This window comes from Armigeres subalbatus, chromosome 2 (genome assembly GCF_024139115.2).
Source record: "Armigeres subalbatus isolate Guangzhou_Male chromosome 2, GZ_Asu_2, whole genome shotgun sequence".
Classification (NCBI taxonomy): domain Eukaryota; kingdom Metazoa; phylum Arthropoda; class Insecta; order Diptera; family Culicidae; genus Armigeres; species Armigeres subalbatus.
Genome location: NC_085140.1, coordinates 269,832,029 through 269,844,349, shown reverse-complemented (window position 1 = coordinate 269,844,349; position 12,321 = coordinate 269,832,029). Strand labels below are relative to the sequence as shown.

At 41.3% G+C, this 12,321-nt stretch overlaps 2 protein-coding genes across 2 annotated transcripts in view; one reads left to right on the top strand and one right to left on the bottom strand.

Annotated features, from left to right (window-relative positions):
* LOC134212214 (uncharacterized) overlaps positions 1-12,321 on the top strand; it is a 730,451-nt gene that overhangs the window by 44,005 nt on the left and 674,125 nt on the right. The gene's annotated exons all lie outside the window — the stretch shown is intronic.
* On the bottom strand, positions 627-1,606 carry LOC134212217 (trypsin 3A1-like). The gene is made up of 2 exons (XM_062689880.1): positions 1,449-1,606; positions 627-1,382 (listed from the first exon to the last, which is right to left on the bottom strand). Exons 1-2 carry the CDS (start codon positions 1,498-1,500, stop codon positions 676-678), a joined length of 759 nt encoding a protein of 252 aa, XP_062545864.1. The 5' UTR covers positions 1,501-1,606; the 3' UTR covers positions 627-675.

Genomic DNA, 12,321 nt, shown 5'->3' with positions numbered 1-12,321 from the left:
TTTTATACTAAGGGTACAAGGAGTTAATCGTTGCAATAGAAGATTGCAACGATTTTTGCCTAAAATTGGAAATTATTTTGTTGGACATTTGTTGCAATGTCTCAATATTAGAAATTCTATGAAGTTCATTGGTACTATACCACGGAGGCAGCTTCAGAATCATTTTCAAAATTTTATTTTGAATCCTCTGGAGTGCCTTCTTTCTGGTATTGCAGCAACTAGCCCATATTGGCACAGCATACAACATAAAAACCATGTTTTCTCTCTAGCAGTGATAATGGGAATGATGATAATAATAAAAATGGCACCAGTTGCAGGTTTTCCCGTCCCTACTTGCGGTGGAAAACCATCGAGAAAATTCTGCGAACGAGCTTGGCTCGTTTTCGCTGCTGTGGGGCTCTCGGACCTCTCTCGGTGTCTGACAGTGCTTTTAGAGAAATATAAAATTAAAAATATATCGAGGCCGTTGGGAATAACCGCACAGATTGAAACTTCACGGTTGGAGAACGAAATTCAAGCGGGTCAGTTTGCTGTGCTTTGTGCTATCCATTGAAGCTTTAAAACAAAATTTAAATTCATAATTTATCAGTTATTTATGTTCGGATGAGTGTATATAAAATACCATGTTTCCAATCAAACATTGTTCAATTGTTTTATTTCGTCATTTTGAACATCCTAAACCTCGGAAACCTCTCGGATCCAATCGCGAACAGAGGACACCCGAGCGTACACCCCCGGCAGTTTCGGCAAAGCGCAGCCCTTTCCCCACGACACAACTCCGATCAGCTTTCCATCGGCAACCAGTGGGCCACCGGAGTCTCCCTGGCAGGAGTCCTTACCGCCTGCGGCATAACCAGCGCAGATCATTTGCTCCGTTATCGGAACGACCTTAGCCAGCGCCTTGGCGCACTTTTTCTGGTTGTACGAAGGTACGTTCACAGCACGCAACAGCCGGTTGAACTCCAAAATGTTCTGGGTTTCTCCCCAGCCAGAAACCGTGCACATCACACCGTCCTCCACCGTTTCGTCGGCTTCCGGCAAAGCAACCGCATCGATCGAACGACTAAATCCAACACTTTCGGCCAGCTCGAGCAGCGAGAAGTCATAATTGTAACTGTCGCCGTCATACTCCGGGTGTGGATTCACCGAAATGACATTGACGACCACTCCTCCGTCGGTACGATCCGTCGAGCCAGCTCGGATGGTGTAGACGGCCGGATCCGTATTGACGGTACAGTGCGCTGCCGTCAGTACCCATCGCGGCGAGATGATGGACCCTCCGCAGAAATGATGCCCGCCACGTTGCAGGGACACCTGATGCGGAACTTCGGCGATGTCGATCTGGAATCCGCCTACGATCTTGCCGCTGGACAGAGTCGCAGCTGAAAAAAGTCAGATTCGGAAGTTGAGTTATCGGAAATATTGCAGTAGATTGAGTTCTAGCTTACCTTGGCTAAGACCCAGCAGGGCGCAGAAACTGACGAAAAGAACTTGGTTCATGGTTGTGGTTCGAGTTGTTGCTTTAGCCGGTAGACTGTGAGAAGGTTGTAGAGGATGAGTGTAGGTTGCAGTGGACTTTTATAGTGGTCGGCCAGAATCAGTCTCACTTGGACTGATAAGACTGAGGTATGACGCCATAACCCACCTTAGGCGGTATTAAATGGTTATTACTTTCACATGCTGTGGGTAATCTACTCAATTTGAAGAGGCTGGAGTTTTGGAAGACATGTGCAGGCGGTAATTCCTAAGTGGTTTTGTGTTCAAGTGTTTGATCTGATCTTTATCGGAATCGGAAGATGGATTTGTGACAAAACATTGTGCCTATTTGGAGTGTTATTGTTTACTAATAACGCTGATGTTTTGCTAAATTATGAAAACTCGCACTTAGAATCATAGGGTTGTAACTGCATTGATCGATTTCTCTTCGTCGAGGATTTTTTCTTATTAATTTGTTACATTGCGGTAGTTAGGAAGATTTAATGTTTTGGGGTGATAAATGATAGTTGCATCTTGCACCAGTAGCAATAATCACGGTTGTAGCTTTTGAAACAATTGAGTTGTTAACGAAACATAAAATCGTTAAATTAATGATTTCGTGTGTGTTACTTCTACGTGAAGTTAAACGATTTACAATGATATGGAAATGCTAATATCATCTTCCAAACTTGGACGTACATGTTCATGATAGAATTAGAGGCGAAAGTATAGAATTGATAGTTCCGTTAGGATACGGCAGGCATGAAGAATGTTTTTATAGAAGTCGATTTGAAAGCGAGCGGAGGGCAATATTTGTGATGGCACATATCATTCCTTCTGCCAAGCTCCCGTATGAAGGGGAGGAAGAATATCAGTGTGGAAGCTGATATATCTCCACTGGCAAAAGGAAGGTGGTTTGACTTGCTCATATGCCATCGCGTGCGGAAGGATTTTCTATCGGCGAGTACTGTCTCCAAATTTCTAATATGACATCAGCATTTATTCGAATAGGATTTTTATTACACCGTATCCTAATGGAACTATCAATTCTATACTTTCGCCTCTAATTCTATCATGAACATGTAGGGACACGGCAGGTATTTTCGTCTGTTCGTCATAGTCTCGAAAACCAATAAAAGAGACACTTTTTTGTAAAACTCATACGTACCAAATCGTAAGCTCAGGAGAAACGTTCTGCTATAGTGGAATTCTAGCAAATGTACGTTGCTTTCGTTGATTTTAGCCCCTATGACGATGGACGGAAATACCTGCCGTATCCCTACGTCCAAGTTTGGAAGATGATATTAGCATTTCCATATCATTGTAAATCGTTTAACTTCACGTAGAAGTAACACACACGAAATCATTAATTTAGTGTACTACCCTTGGTGGGGGCATCCATCAATTCAGCTGTTATTGGTCGACGGTACAGCAGCAGTGCCTTTCTCTGCTTTGTTCTCTCCGAGGCAGCCAAGTTGGTTGCGACGAGACGGACGCAATGAGAAAACAGAACTGAGCAATAAAAATCCTATTCGAATAAATGCTGATGTCATATTAGAAATTTGGAGACAGTACTCGTCGATAGCAAATCCTTCCGCACGCGATGGCATATGAGCAAGTCAAACCACCTTCCTTTTGCCAGTGGAGATATATCAGCTTCCACACTGATATTCTTCCCTCCCCTTCATACGGGAGCTTGGCAGAAGGAAGGTCGTGTGATATGTGCCATCACAAATATTGCCCTCCGCTCGCTTTCAAATCGACTTCTATAAAAACATTCTTCATGCCTGCCGTATCCTAACGGAACTATCAATTCTATACTTTCGCCTCTAATTCTATAATGAGCATGTACGTCCAAGTTTGGAAGATGATATTAGCATTTCCATATCATAAAATCGTTGAAAAGAAATCGATCAATACAGAGAATACAGAAAAAATCTCCAAACTTGGCTCAAGGCGGGACGTGATTTTTTTCTCGAACGCATTAGAATTAAATTAATTAGAAAAGTAGGTATACATATTCCCCGATTCTCAAAATAAACCTTAGATTCTTAAAGGAAACTGTTGCGAGCAATGTTCTGGAGGACTTATAGCAGAAAACTCGCGTGATGCTGTTGTGATCAGCTTGAAGCTATAAACATACCTTTTATTTTAATTGTAGGTCAAGCTGATTTAACTGGTATTATATACTTACAATTTCTGGTCTCCGTTGTTATTGAAATTCAATATTTACCCAACCGCAACAGAGTATAGAATTACTCTTCTGTACTGTAATCTAGATAATAAGATCTTTTTAATATTATTTATGCATACAGTAGTTTTAGTTCATTTTACCTTTCAAATATAGTTTATAATTCTATCAATCAAATCAAATCAGATCTAATTTTACTTATACCTATATATAATCTCCTACCATCTTCATACACATCATCTGTGGCATTCGACTGTTCTTTTTTTTAACTAATTTTATTTGCTATAAGTTAATCGTTGCAATAGAAAATTGCAATGATTTTTGTCTAAAATTGGAAATTATTTTGTTGGACATTTGTTGCAATGTCTCAATATTAGAAATTCTATGAAGTTCATTGGTACTATACCACGGAGGCAACTTCAGAATCACTTCAGAATTTTATTTTGAATCCTCTGAAGTGCCTTCTTTCTGGTATTGCAGCAACTAGTCCATATTGGCCATATAAGTCCATATAAGTTTGTTCTTAAGACAAAGTTTTGATTTTCTGTTTATAAGTGGATATAGACACTTAATATATTTGTTACATTTGGCTTGAAGGCCTTCAATGTGATTTTTAAGAGTTATTTTTTGGTCTAGCAGAAGTCCTAAATATTTGGCTACCCTAGACCAATTATTTGGAACCTCATCCATAGTGACAATATGTCTGCTAGAAGGTTTCAAATAAGAAGCTCTCGGCTTATGTATGAAAATTATAAGCAGAATCCTAGAAGCATTCGGGAAAATTTTCCATTTTTGCAAGAGGGGAAAATATCCAAACTTTTTTCCAATCTACTACAAATGATACGAAGGCTTCGCCCTTTGGCTGAGAGACCTGTGTCATCTGCAAACAAAGATTTTTGACACCCTGGTGGTAAATCAGGTAAGTCAGAAGTAAAAATGTTATACAAAATGGGCCCCAGTATGCTGCCTTGGGGGACACCAACCCTTACAGGTAATCTATCAGATTTAGAATTCTGATAGTTTACCTGCAGTGAGCGATCTGATAAATAATTTTGGATCAGTTTAATAATGTACAAAGGAAAATTAAAATTCATCAATTTTACAATCAAACCTTCATGCCAAACACTGTCAAATGCTTTCTCTATATCGAGAAGAGCAACTCCAGTCGAATATCCTTCAGATTTGTTGAGCCGAATTAAGTTCGTAACTCTCAATAACTGATGAGTGGTTAAATGCCCATGGCGAAAACCAAATTGCTCATCAGCAAAAATAGAATTGTCATTAATATGAACCATCATTTTATTTAAAATAATCTTTTCAAACAGTTTGCTTATTGAAGAAAGCAAACTGATTGGGCGATAACTAGAAGCCTCAGCTGGATTTTTGGCGTTTTTCCATTTATCTGGGAAGTATGCCAATTGAAAACATTTGTTAAATATATTAACCAAAAAGGATAAAGAGCTCTCAGGAAGTTTTTTGATAAGTATGTAGAAAATACCATCATCACCCGGGGCTTTCATATTTTTAAATTTTCTAGTAATAGATCTCACTTCATCCAAATTAGTTCCCAACGAAGGGTCAAAAACATTCTCTTGATTGAGAATGTCTTCGAAGCTCCGTGTAACCTGATCCTCAATTGGACTAGTGAGACCTAGACTAAAATTATGGGCACTCTCGAACTGCTGAGCAAGTTTTTGGGCCTTTTCGCCATTTGTTAATAAAATTTTATTTCCCTCTTTAAACGCTGGAATTGGCTTTTGAGGTTTTTTTAAAGAATTTTCATTAATTTCCAAAAGGGTTTTGAACTGGGATCCAACTTCGAGACATTATTCGCAAAGTTGGTATTTCTCAGAATAGCGAAACGTTTTTTAATTTCATTTTGCAAATCTCGCCAAATAACTTTCAACGCAGGATCGCGAGTTCTTTGGTATTGCCTTCGCCTTACAGTTTTAAGAAGGATCAGTAGCTGAAGATCGTCGTCAATAACTATGGAGTTGAATTTAATTTCACATTTAGGAATTGCAATGCCGCTGGCTTCGACAATTAAATTTGTCAAAGATACGAGAGCATTATCAATATCACTTTTGGTATCGAGAGGAATATCAACATCAAAATTCCTATCGATATACGTTTTATATAAATCCCAATCAGCTCTATGATAATTAAAAGTAGAGCTGATTGGATTATAAATGGCTTCTTGTGAGATTTCAAACGTCACAGAAAGGTGATCAGAGTCAAAGTCAGCATGAGTTACCAATTGGCCACACAGCTGACTTGAATCCGTTAAAACCAAATCAATTGTCGAAGGATTTCGAGTGGATGAAAAACTAGTTGGGCCATTGGGATATTGAATAGTATAATATCCCGCAGAACATTCGACTGTTCTTAATCGTTAGATTGACGTGGAGATAGCTGTTATGCAGGGCTGTTGCGGTGAACATCCTCCTCCCCGTGTCGTGTCCAACTTTGTTTTGACGTCACCAAATCCTTGCACATCCAACACAGCCAGCTTCGTAGCAGGTCTCTTCAAAAAGCCAGTGGATGTCTGCACTTCGGCACGGCGTGTTACTCCATCTTTTCCTGCAAACGTCCTCTAGTCACCAATTCCTCAATCTCACGTTTTCTGAGTTCAGTGCGCGTTTTCTCTTGTTTCGGAAAGCAGGACGATCGCGCGATCTGCCGAAATATTGTGTTCTGCATTGAGCGGCTGGTAATAAAGTTAATCAGCTCAGTGCGGGTTTTTTTTTCGGAGTAGCCATCGAGCAAGCGTTATTCAGTGCCTGTTTGAGTCGTCGCGAAGTAGTTAAGATAATGGGAAAATACGTAAGACTCGCGTTGCTTTTCCGTATTTGTATCATCATGAATATGGCGTCGTTCAAAAGAAATAATTAGTCGCTTACCAAGGCGATTTCCAATATATTTACTTCCTAACTAACTTCCTTTTTTTTTTTTCCAGTGCGCTCATGGAGATGCAGAGGATTACTCGGTCTCTTATAGCAATGACTGTTGAACTAGTTTTCCTCCCCTTATCCTAATTGAATTAAAGAAACTCCGAAGCATGTACAGTAGGGTAGTTCACATTTCAAAAATGTTCGAAAATTCCAACTCCCATATGTCTATTAGCATCATTTTGATAATATTGGAGTCCTGGCAAAATTTCAGGCAATTCGGTGGCCATTTAGGGGTGGCGCGAGTTCTTCTTCTTCTTCTTCTTCTTCTTATTGGCATTACATCCCCACACTGGGACAGAGCCGCCTCGCAGCTTAGTGTTCATTAAGCACTTCCACAGTTATTAACTGCGAGGTTTCTAAGCCAGGTTACCATTTTTGCATTCGTATATCATGAGGCTAGCACGATGACACTTTTATGCCCAGGGAAGTCGAGACAATTTCCAAACCGAAAATTGCCTAGACCGGCACCGGGAATCGAACCCAGCCACCCTCAGCATGGTCTTGCTTTGTAGCCGCGCGTCTCACCGCACGGCTAAGGAGGGCCCCAAGGTCGTCAATCAAGGCGAGGTCAATTTATATTAATATGGAAATTTGTATGGGAAAAACTTAAAATTTATTCAAATCCTCCTACAACTCTTAAATCGTGATGAATTCAAATAAACATCCCCAACCTCCATTTTTGGAGTTTATTTGAGCCTAACCAGTGAGTAACTCATTAATTTTGATTTATGTTTACACTGCTACGTTGAGGCTAATGACACACGCTGTCAATAGAACCGTTCAATCCACTCATAACTAATGTGTTATCCAGAGGTCACATTTATATAGATTCCAAAAAGAGAGGTTCGGGATGTTTATTTGAATTCATCACGATTTGACAGATGTAGGGAGACTTGAATATTTTTTTAGTTTTTCCCATACAAATTTCCATATAAACATATATTGACTTCGCGCCACCCCTAAATGGCCACCGAATTGCCTGAAATTTTGCCAGGACTCCTATATTATCAAAATGATGTTAATAGACATATGGGAGTTGGAATTTTCGAACATTTTTGAAATTTGAACTGCCCTAATGTACAGTGAGAATAGCTTTCTAGTCCCGAGAAAACTATTCAATTGGTAAGCTGTGCATTATTTGTTATTTCTCGGCCAATCACGACTAGCAACTACGATGGGTACAGTCAATCAAGCTAAGCTAAGCTATCGTACCTTAATCGTTGATACTTCTCTGAACCACTTGGTCTGTCTGATGATTGCTGGCAGGTATTCTACAATCCACCTGCGCCAGAAGTTGTCTAGCGGGTATTCGCCATATTCCAACTATTATTATTAATATTATCTTTATTAATAAGGTTTTCGGCCCTGGGCCGGTTCACCTCGTATATTCCAACTGCTTCTTAACGCTATATCCATATCTGTTGGAAACTTCTCTAGTTCCCCGTCCCCGAACCCCGTCCGAGCTCATAAAAAAATGATTTGGGGTCAAAGATTCTTGGTCAGCGGTCTCCAAAGGAATAAATGTTAATGGTCTGGAATTGACCATGCTTTCCGCTTCGGACAATACCGTTGTGAATGATTCGTCATAAAGTTTCCGCTATCGGGACGAACTCCAATGCGGCTTTCACGGCGCGAACCATTCTCTCCCAGCACCCTCCCACGTGTGGAGCGGAAGGTGGTTGTTCCGACTTGCTTCTGGTGTGTACTATTCCGTTTAACATTTTTGCTTCAAGATTGCGACTTCATCTGGAAATGCTTCAGACTGTGCAATCGACCACAAAGTTCTTTCCGCTTTATTTATTTCCTCACAGGTTTGTCCAATAGTACTCATAGACTCACGAACCCTCGTATGCCACGGAACGTAGTAATCTTTCGAATCGTGACAATCTGTCGGTGTCTACGAATGGTTGCATGACCAGATGGCTGCACACATTCGCCTCCCGCAGCTCCTCATCACTTCTGTCTGTATCTCCATCTTGGGTCATCGCACAGTTCATTCAAACCAACGGATATTCGCGTTGCAAGAAGGGTCATTCCCCCATTTGGTAACTTCATCTGCTACGTTGACCTGCCATTCATCAATACTTGAGAGGTTTAGTATTTCGTCGACTCTAAAGGCGACGCACTGACAGCACCGACGTATGTCCGATTTTATCCACAAACAAACGGTAGATGAGTCGCTCCAAAAACAAGTCCTCTGTATCTTTAGTGCATGGTTTTCCACAATAGTTCTCCGCATGCAAGCTACCAGCAACGCTGCCATCAACTCTAACCTCGGTACAGAGAGTCCTCGAAGTGGCGCGACCTTCGTTTTCGATGAAAATAATGTTACTCTTATCTGACACCGTCTTTAATGCGGAAATATGCTACTGTTGTGAAGGCCTGAGTGCTTGCGTCCACGTCCACGTTTAGTTCCAAATATTTCAAACTTTCCGGTTCGTGACCTGGAAAATAGCACCGAGATAAACCAAGACCATCAATTTTCTTCAGCACCCCTCGGCATTCGGCCATTTCATCTGGAATTTTGTTATTCCAATCCGTGTCAGCTCGCCACACTTCTTGGATCAGGATTTTACCGTGGACAACAAAGTCCAGTCCAGTCCACTTCCTTCGCCAATTCAAACGCTTAATCCGCCGTATCGAAATTATCAACATAATTATCCACATAATATCGCTTCTTCATTGCCGAAGCTCCACGCGACTTACTCAGAACTAAATTCAGAGATTTATCCAGGAATTCATTCATAGATTGCTTGTGAAATTTGTCCCCGGACGAGGTTGATTACCTTAAGTACACTTACCACAGCAGTTTCTGCAGATTTTTTTTTCAGGTTTTTCCACAGTAATTTCTACATGAATTGCTCTGCAATCCATTCAGAAATTTTCCTGCGGATTTAAATGAATTTCCGCGTTTAGAATCATAGGGGCGTAATTGCATTGATCGATGAGTTATTGAGGAAATAAAAAAATCTATGAAGAGAAATCGATCAATACAGTTACGTTCTTATGATTCCTTCATTACTTTTTTCGGTCTGGAATTTCTACTTACAGGAGGAATGACGGTTTTGGCAGGTTTTGTTCTATTTTGTTCAATTATTGATTACCTGCCAAATCCGTCTTTCCCCCTATTTATACTTATTATATTTTTATTGGATACTGGGTTCGCCGTAGAGCTGGGCGAGCTCGTGGTTCATTCTTCGCCGTCACACACCGTCTTCTTGCACACCGCCGAAGATGGTTCTAAGCACCCGTCTCTCGAATACTCCGAGTGCTTGCAAGTCCTCCTCGAGCATTGTCCATGTTTATGTCCGTAGAGGACTACCGGTCTTATCAGCGTCTTGTACATGACACATTTGGTGCGGTGGCGAATCTTTTTTGACCGCAGTTTCTTCTGGAGCCCGACTTCCACATATGATGCGCCTTCGTATTTCACGACTAACATTGTTATCAGCCGTTAGCAAGGATCCAAGGTAGACGAATTCCACGAAATCTTCACACAGTTTTGCACACTATCCGCCGTTGCTTTGATCAGTCTGGTAAGCTTACCAGGAAAGCTGTTCTCGTCCATAATTTTCCATAGCTCAACGCGGTCTATACTGTCGTATGCCGGTTTAAAAATAAAGAACAGATGGTGCCTTGGGACCTGGTATCCACGGCATTTTTGAAGGGTTTGCCGTACAGTAAATATCTGGTCCGTTGTCGAGCGGCCGTCAACAAAGCCGGTTTGATAACTTCCCATGAACTCATTCACTAATGGTGCCAGTCGTCGGAAGATGATCTGGGATATCACTCGTCTCCTCCGCTGTCTTGACTTTTACTGCCTGTTACAGTACTCTCAGCACCATTCAAATGGTCCTCGTAGTGCTGCTTCCATCTCGATCACCACACGTTCGTTCGTCAAAACACTACCATTTTTATTCCTGCACATCTCCACTCACGGTTTGAAGCCTTTGCTGCATGCTTTGAACTTCTGATAGAATTTGCGTGTTTCTTAAGAACGGCACAGCAATCCGCTTCGTCCAGGTGGCGTTTCTTCTCCTGAAAAAGGCGGGTCTGCTGTCTCCGCTTCTGTCTATAACGTTCCACGTTCTGCCGGGTACCTTGCTGCAGCGCGACGGCTCGCGCTGCGTCCTTCTCCTCCAGAATCTGTCTGCACTCTTCGTCGAACCAATCATTCCGTCGACCTCGTCCCACATACACATACCCTACGTTGTTCTCCGCTGCGTCGTTAATGGCTGCTTTGACTGTATTCCAGCATGTTCGTTATCTATTGAGAGCGATTTCTGCAAACCCTGTTAATTACCCATTCCAGCACTTAGCCAATAGGTAGTTGGTCAATACTAGGGGCTTTGTTGATTTTCAGCCAGCAATCTCCTTCTGGATATATGGAAACATATGTCCTGCGCGCGTGCTCCCAGGTTTGCCATCATCGCCATTCAGGTGCTCTTTGTGGTACTGCCGCCACCGTTGGATCACCGCACTCTCATTCGTATAAAGTTTCCCGGTTTAGTCCTTACACATGCCAGCCTGTGACACCTGAACCCTTACGTGAAAGGTTCAACTTCTTATAGTACCTTCTTGTGTTACCAGTGCGATACAGTTGTTCTGTAGCCTTACGAGCAAAGGCGTAGGATTGCACATCTTACCGTATGGCCAAGAAAGGCCCCAGCGACGGATAAATTAGTTGAAATTTAAAAAATCACTGTAAAGCACAATTGCTTGATTTGATTTTGCCTTTTGTTTCCACATGTTATCAACAAGTTCGCGCTCCTTATCAGGATCTCTGGATTTTGAAATTATTCTTGATGACACACATGGAAGAGATCACTTCCCCTACACAAGCAAAAGTGGAAAATCGACACAATACAGTTTAAAATGGAAGAGAACGCAGAAGACCTCATTATAGAAATCAGGGGTTAAGCCAGAGAAAATTCCAGTACCTTGATGGAACAGCGAAGTAGCCGAAGCTAGAAAAAACGAAGAAAAGCTCTACGAAAACTTATGTCACATGGAGTAAATAAACGCTAGCTGTAAGGAAGAATTCGCCCAAAATTTTCGAAATGCACGTTCGATATCCACAGCGAAGTTGTATCTTGTGCTCAGCAGAAGTCTTGCGAATATAATTTTGATTCACACACCCACAAAAAAGAATTATGGTCCAACTTTTGCCGTGTTCAAGGCAAGCGAATAAATTCCATAAGGATCTACGCTATGAAATCGAACAACGAAACAGTTAGTCTAAGACCCAGTTTGGGCTAGTCATTTTTATACCTAGAGAAGTCAAGTATGCATCGATGCTTTATTGGTTTTGATTAACAACCCGATGTGGCTAGAAGAATTCGAACATTTGAGCAATAAAATAATGGTTTCCAATGATTTAAAATGGTGGCTGTTGGTTGTGTGGTAAGCATGCCTGTCCTTGCAATATGCCTAAGCTCAATCTTCGTCGGTTCCATTGTTATTTTTTAGGTCGAAGAATGTTAAATCATGACAACTATCGGAAAGGAACAACAATGGTTAACAACGATATACCGTAGGGTGTGGTTATTTTTTACCCCGGCGGCGCTTAATCTCATAGTGTGGTGTAGTAAATTACGCAAGGGATTTTTCGGGTTTTTCAATTCCCTCTCCACTTTACTTTTTTTGTATGAAACTTGAAAAAATGAGAGACTTTTTCCAGAAAGGAGTACACAATAGATCTTG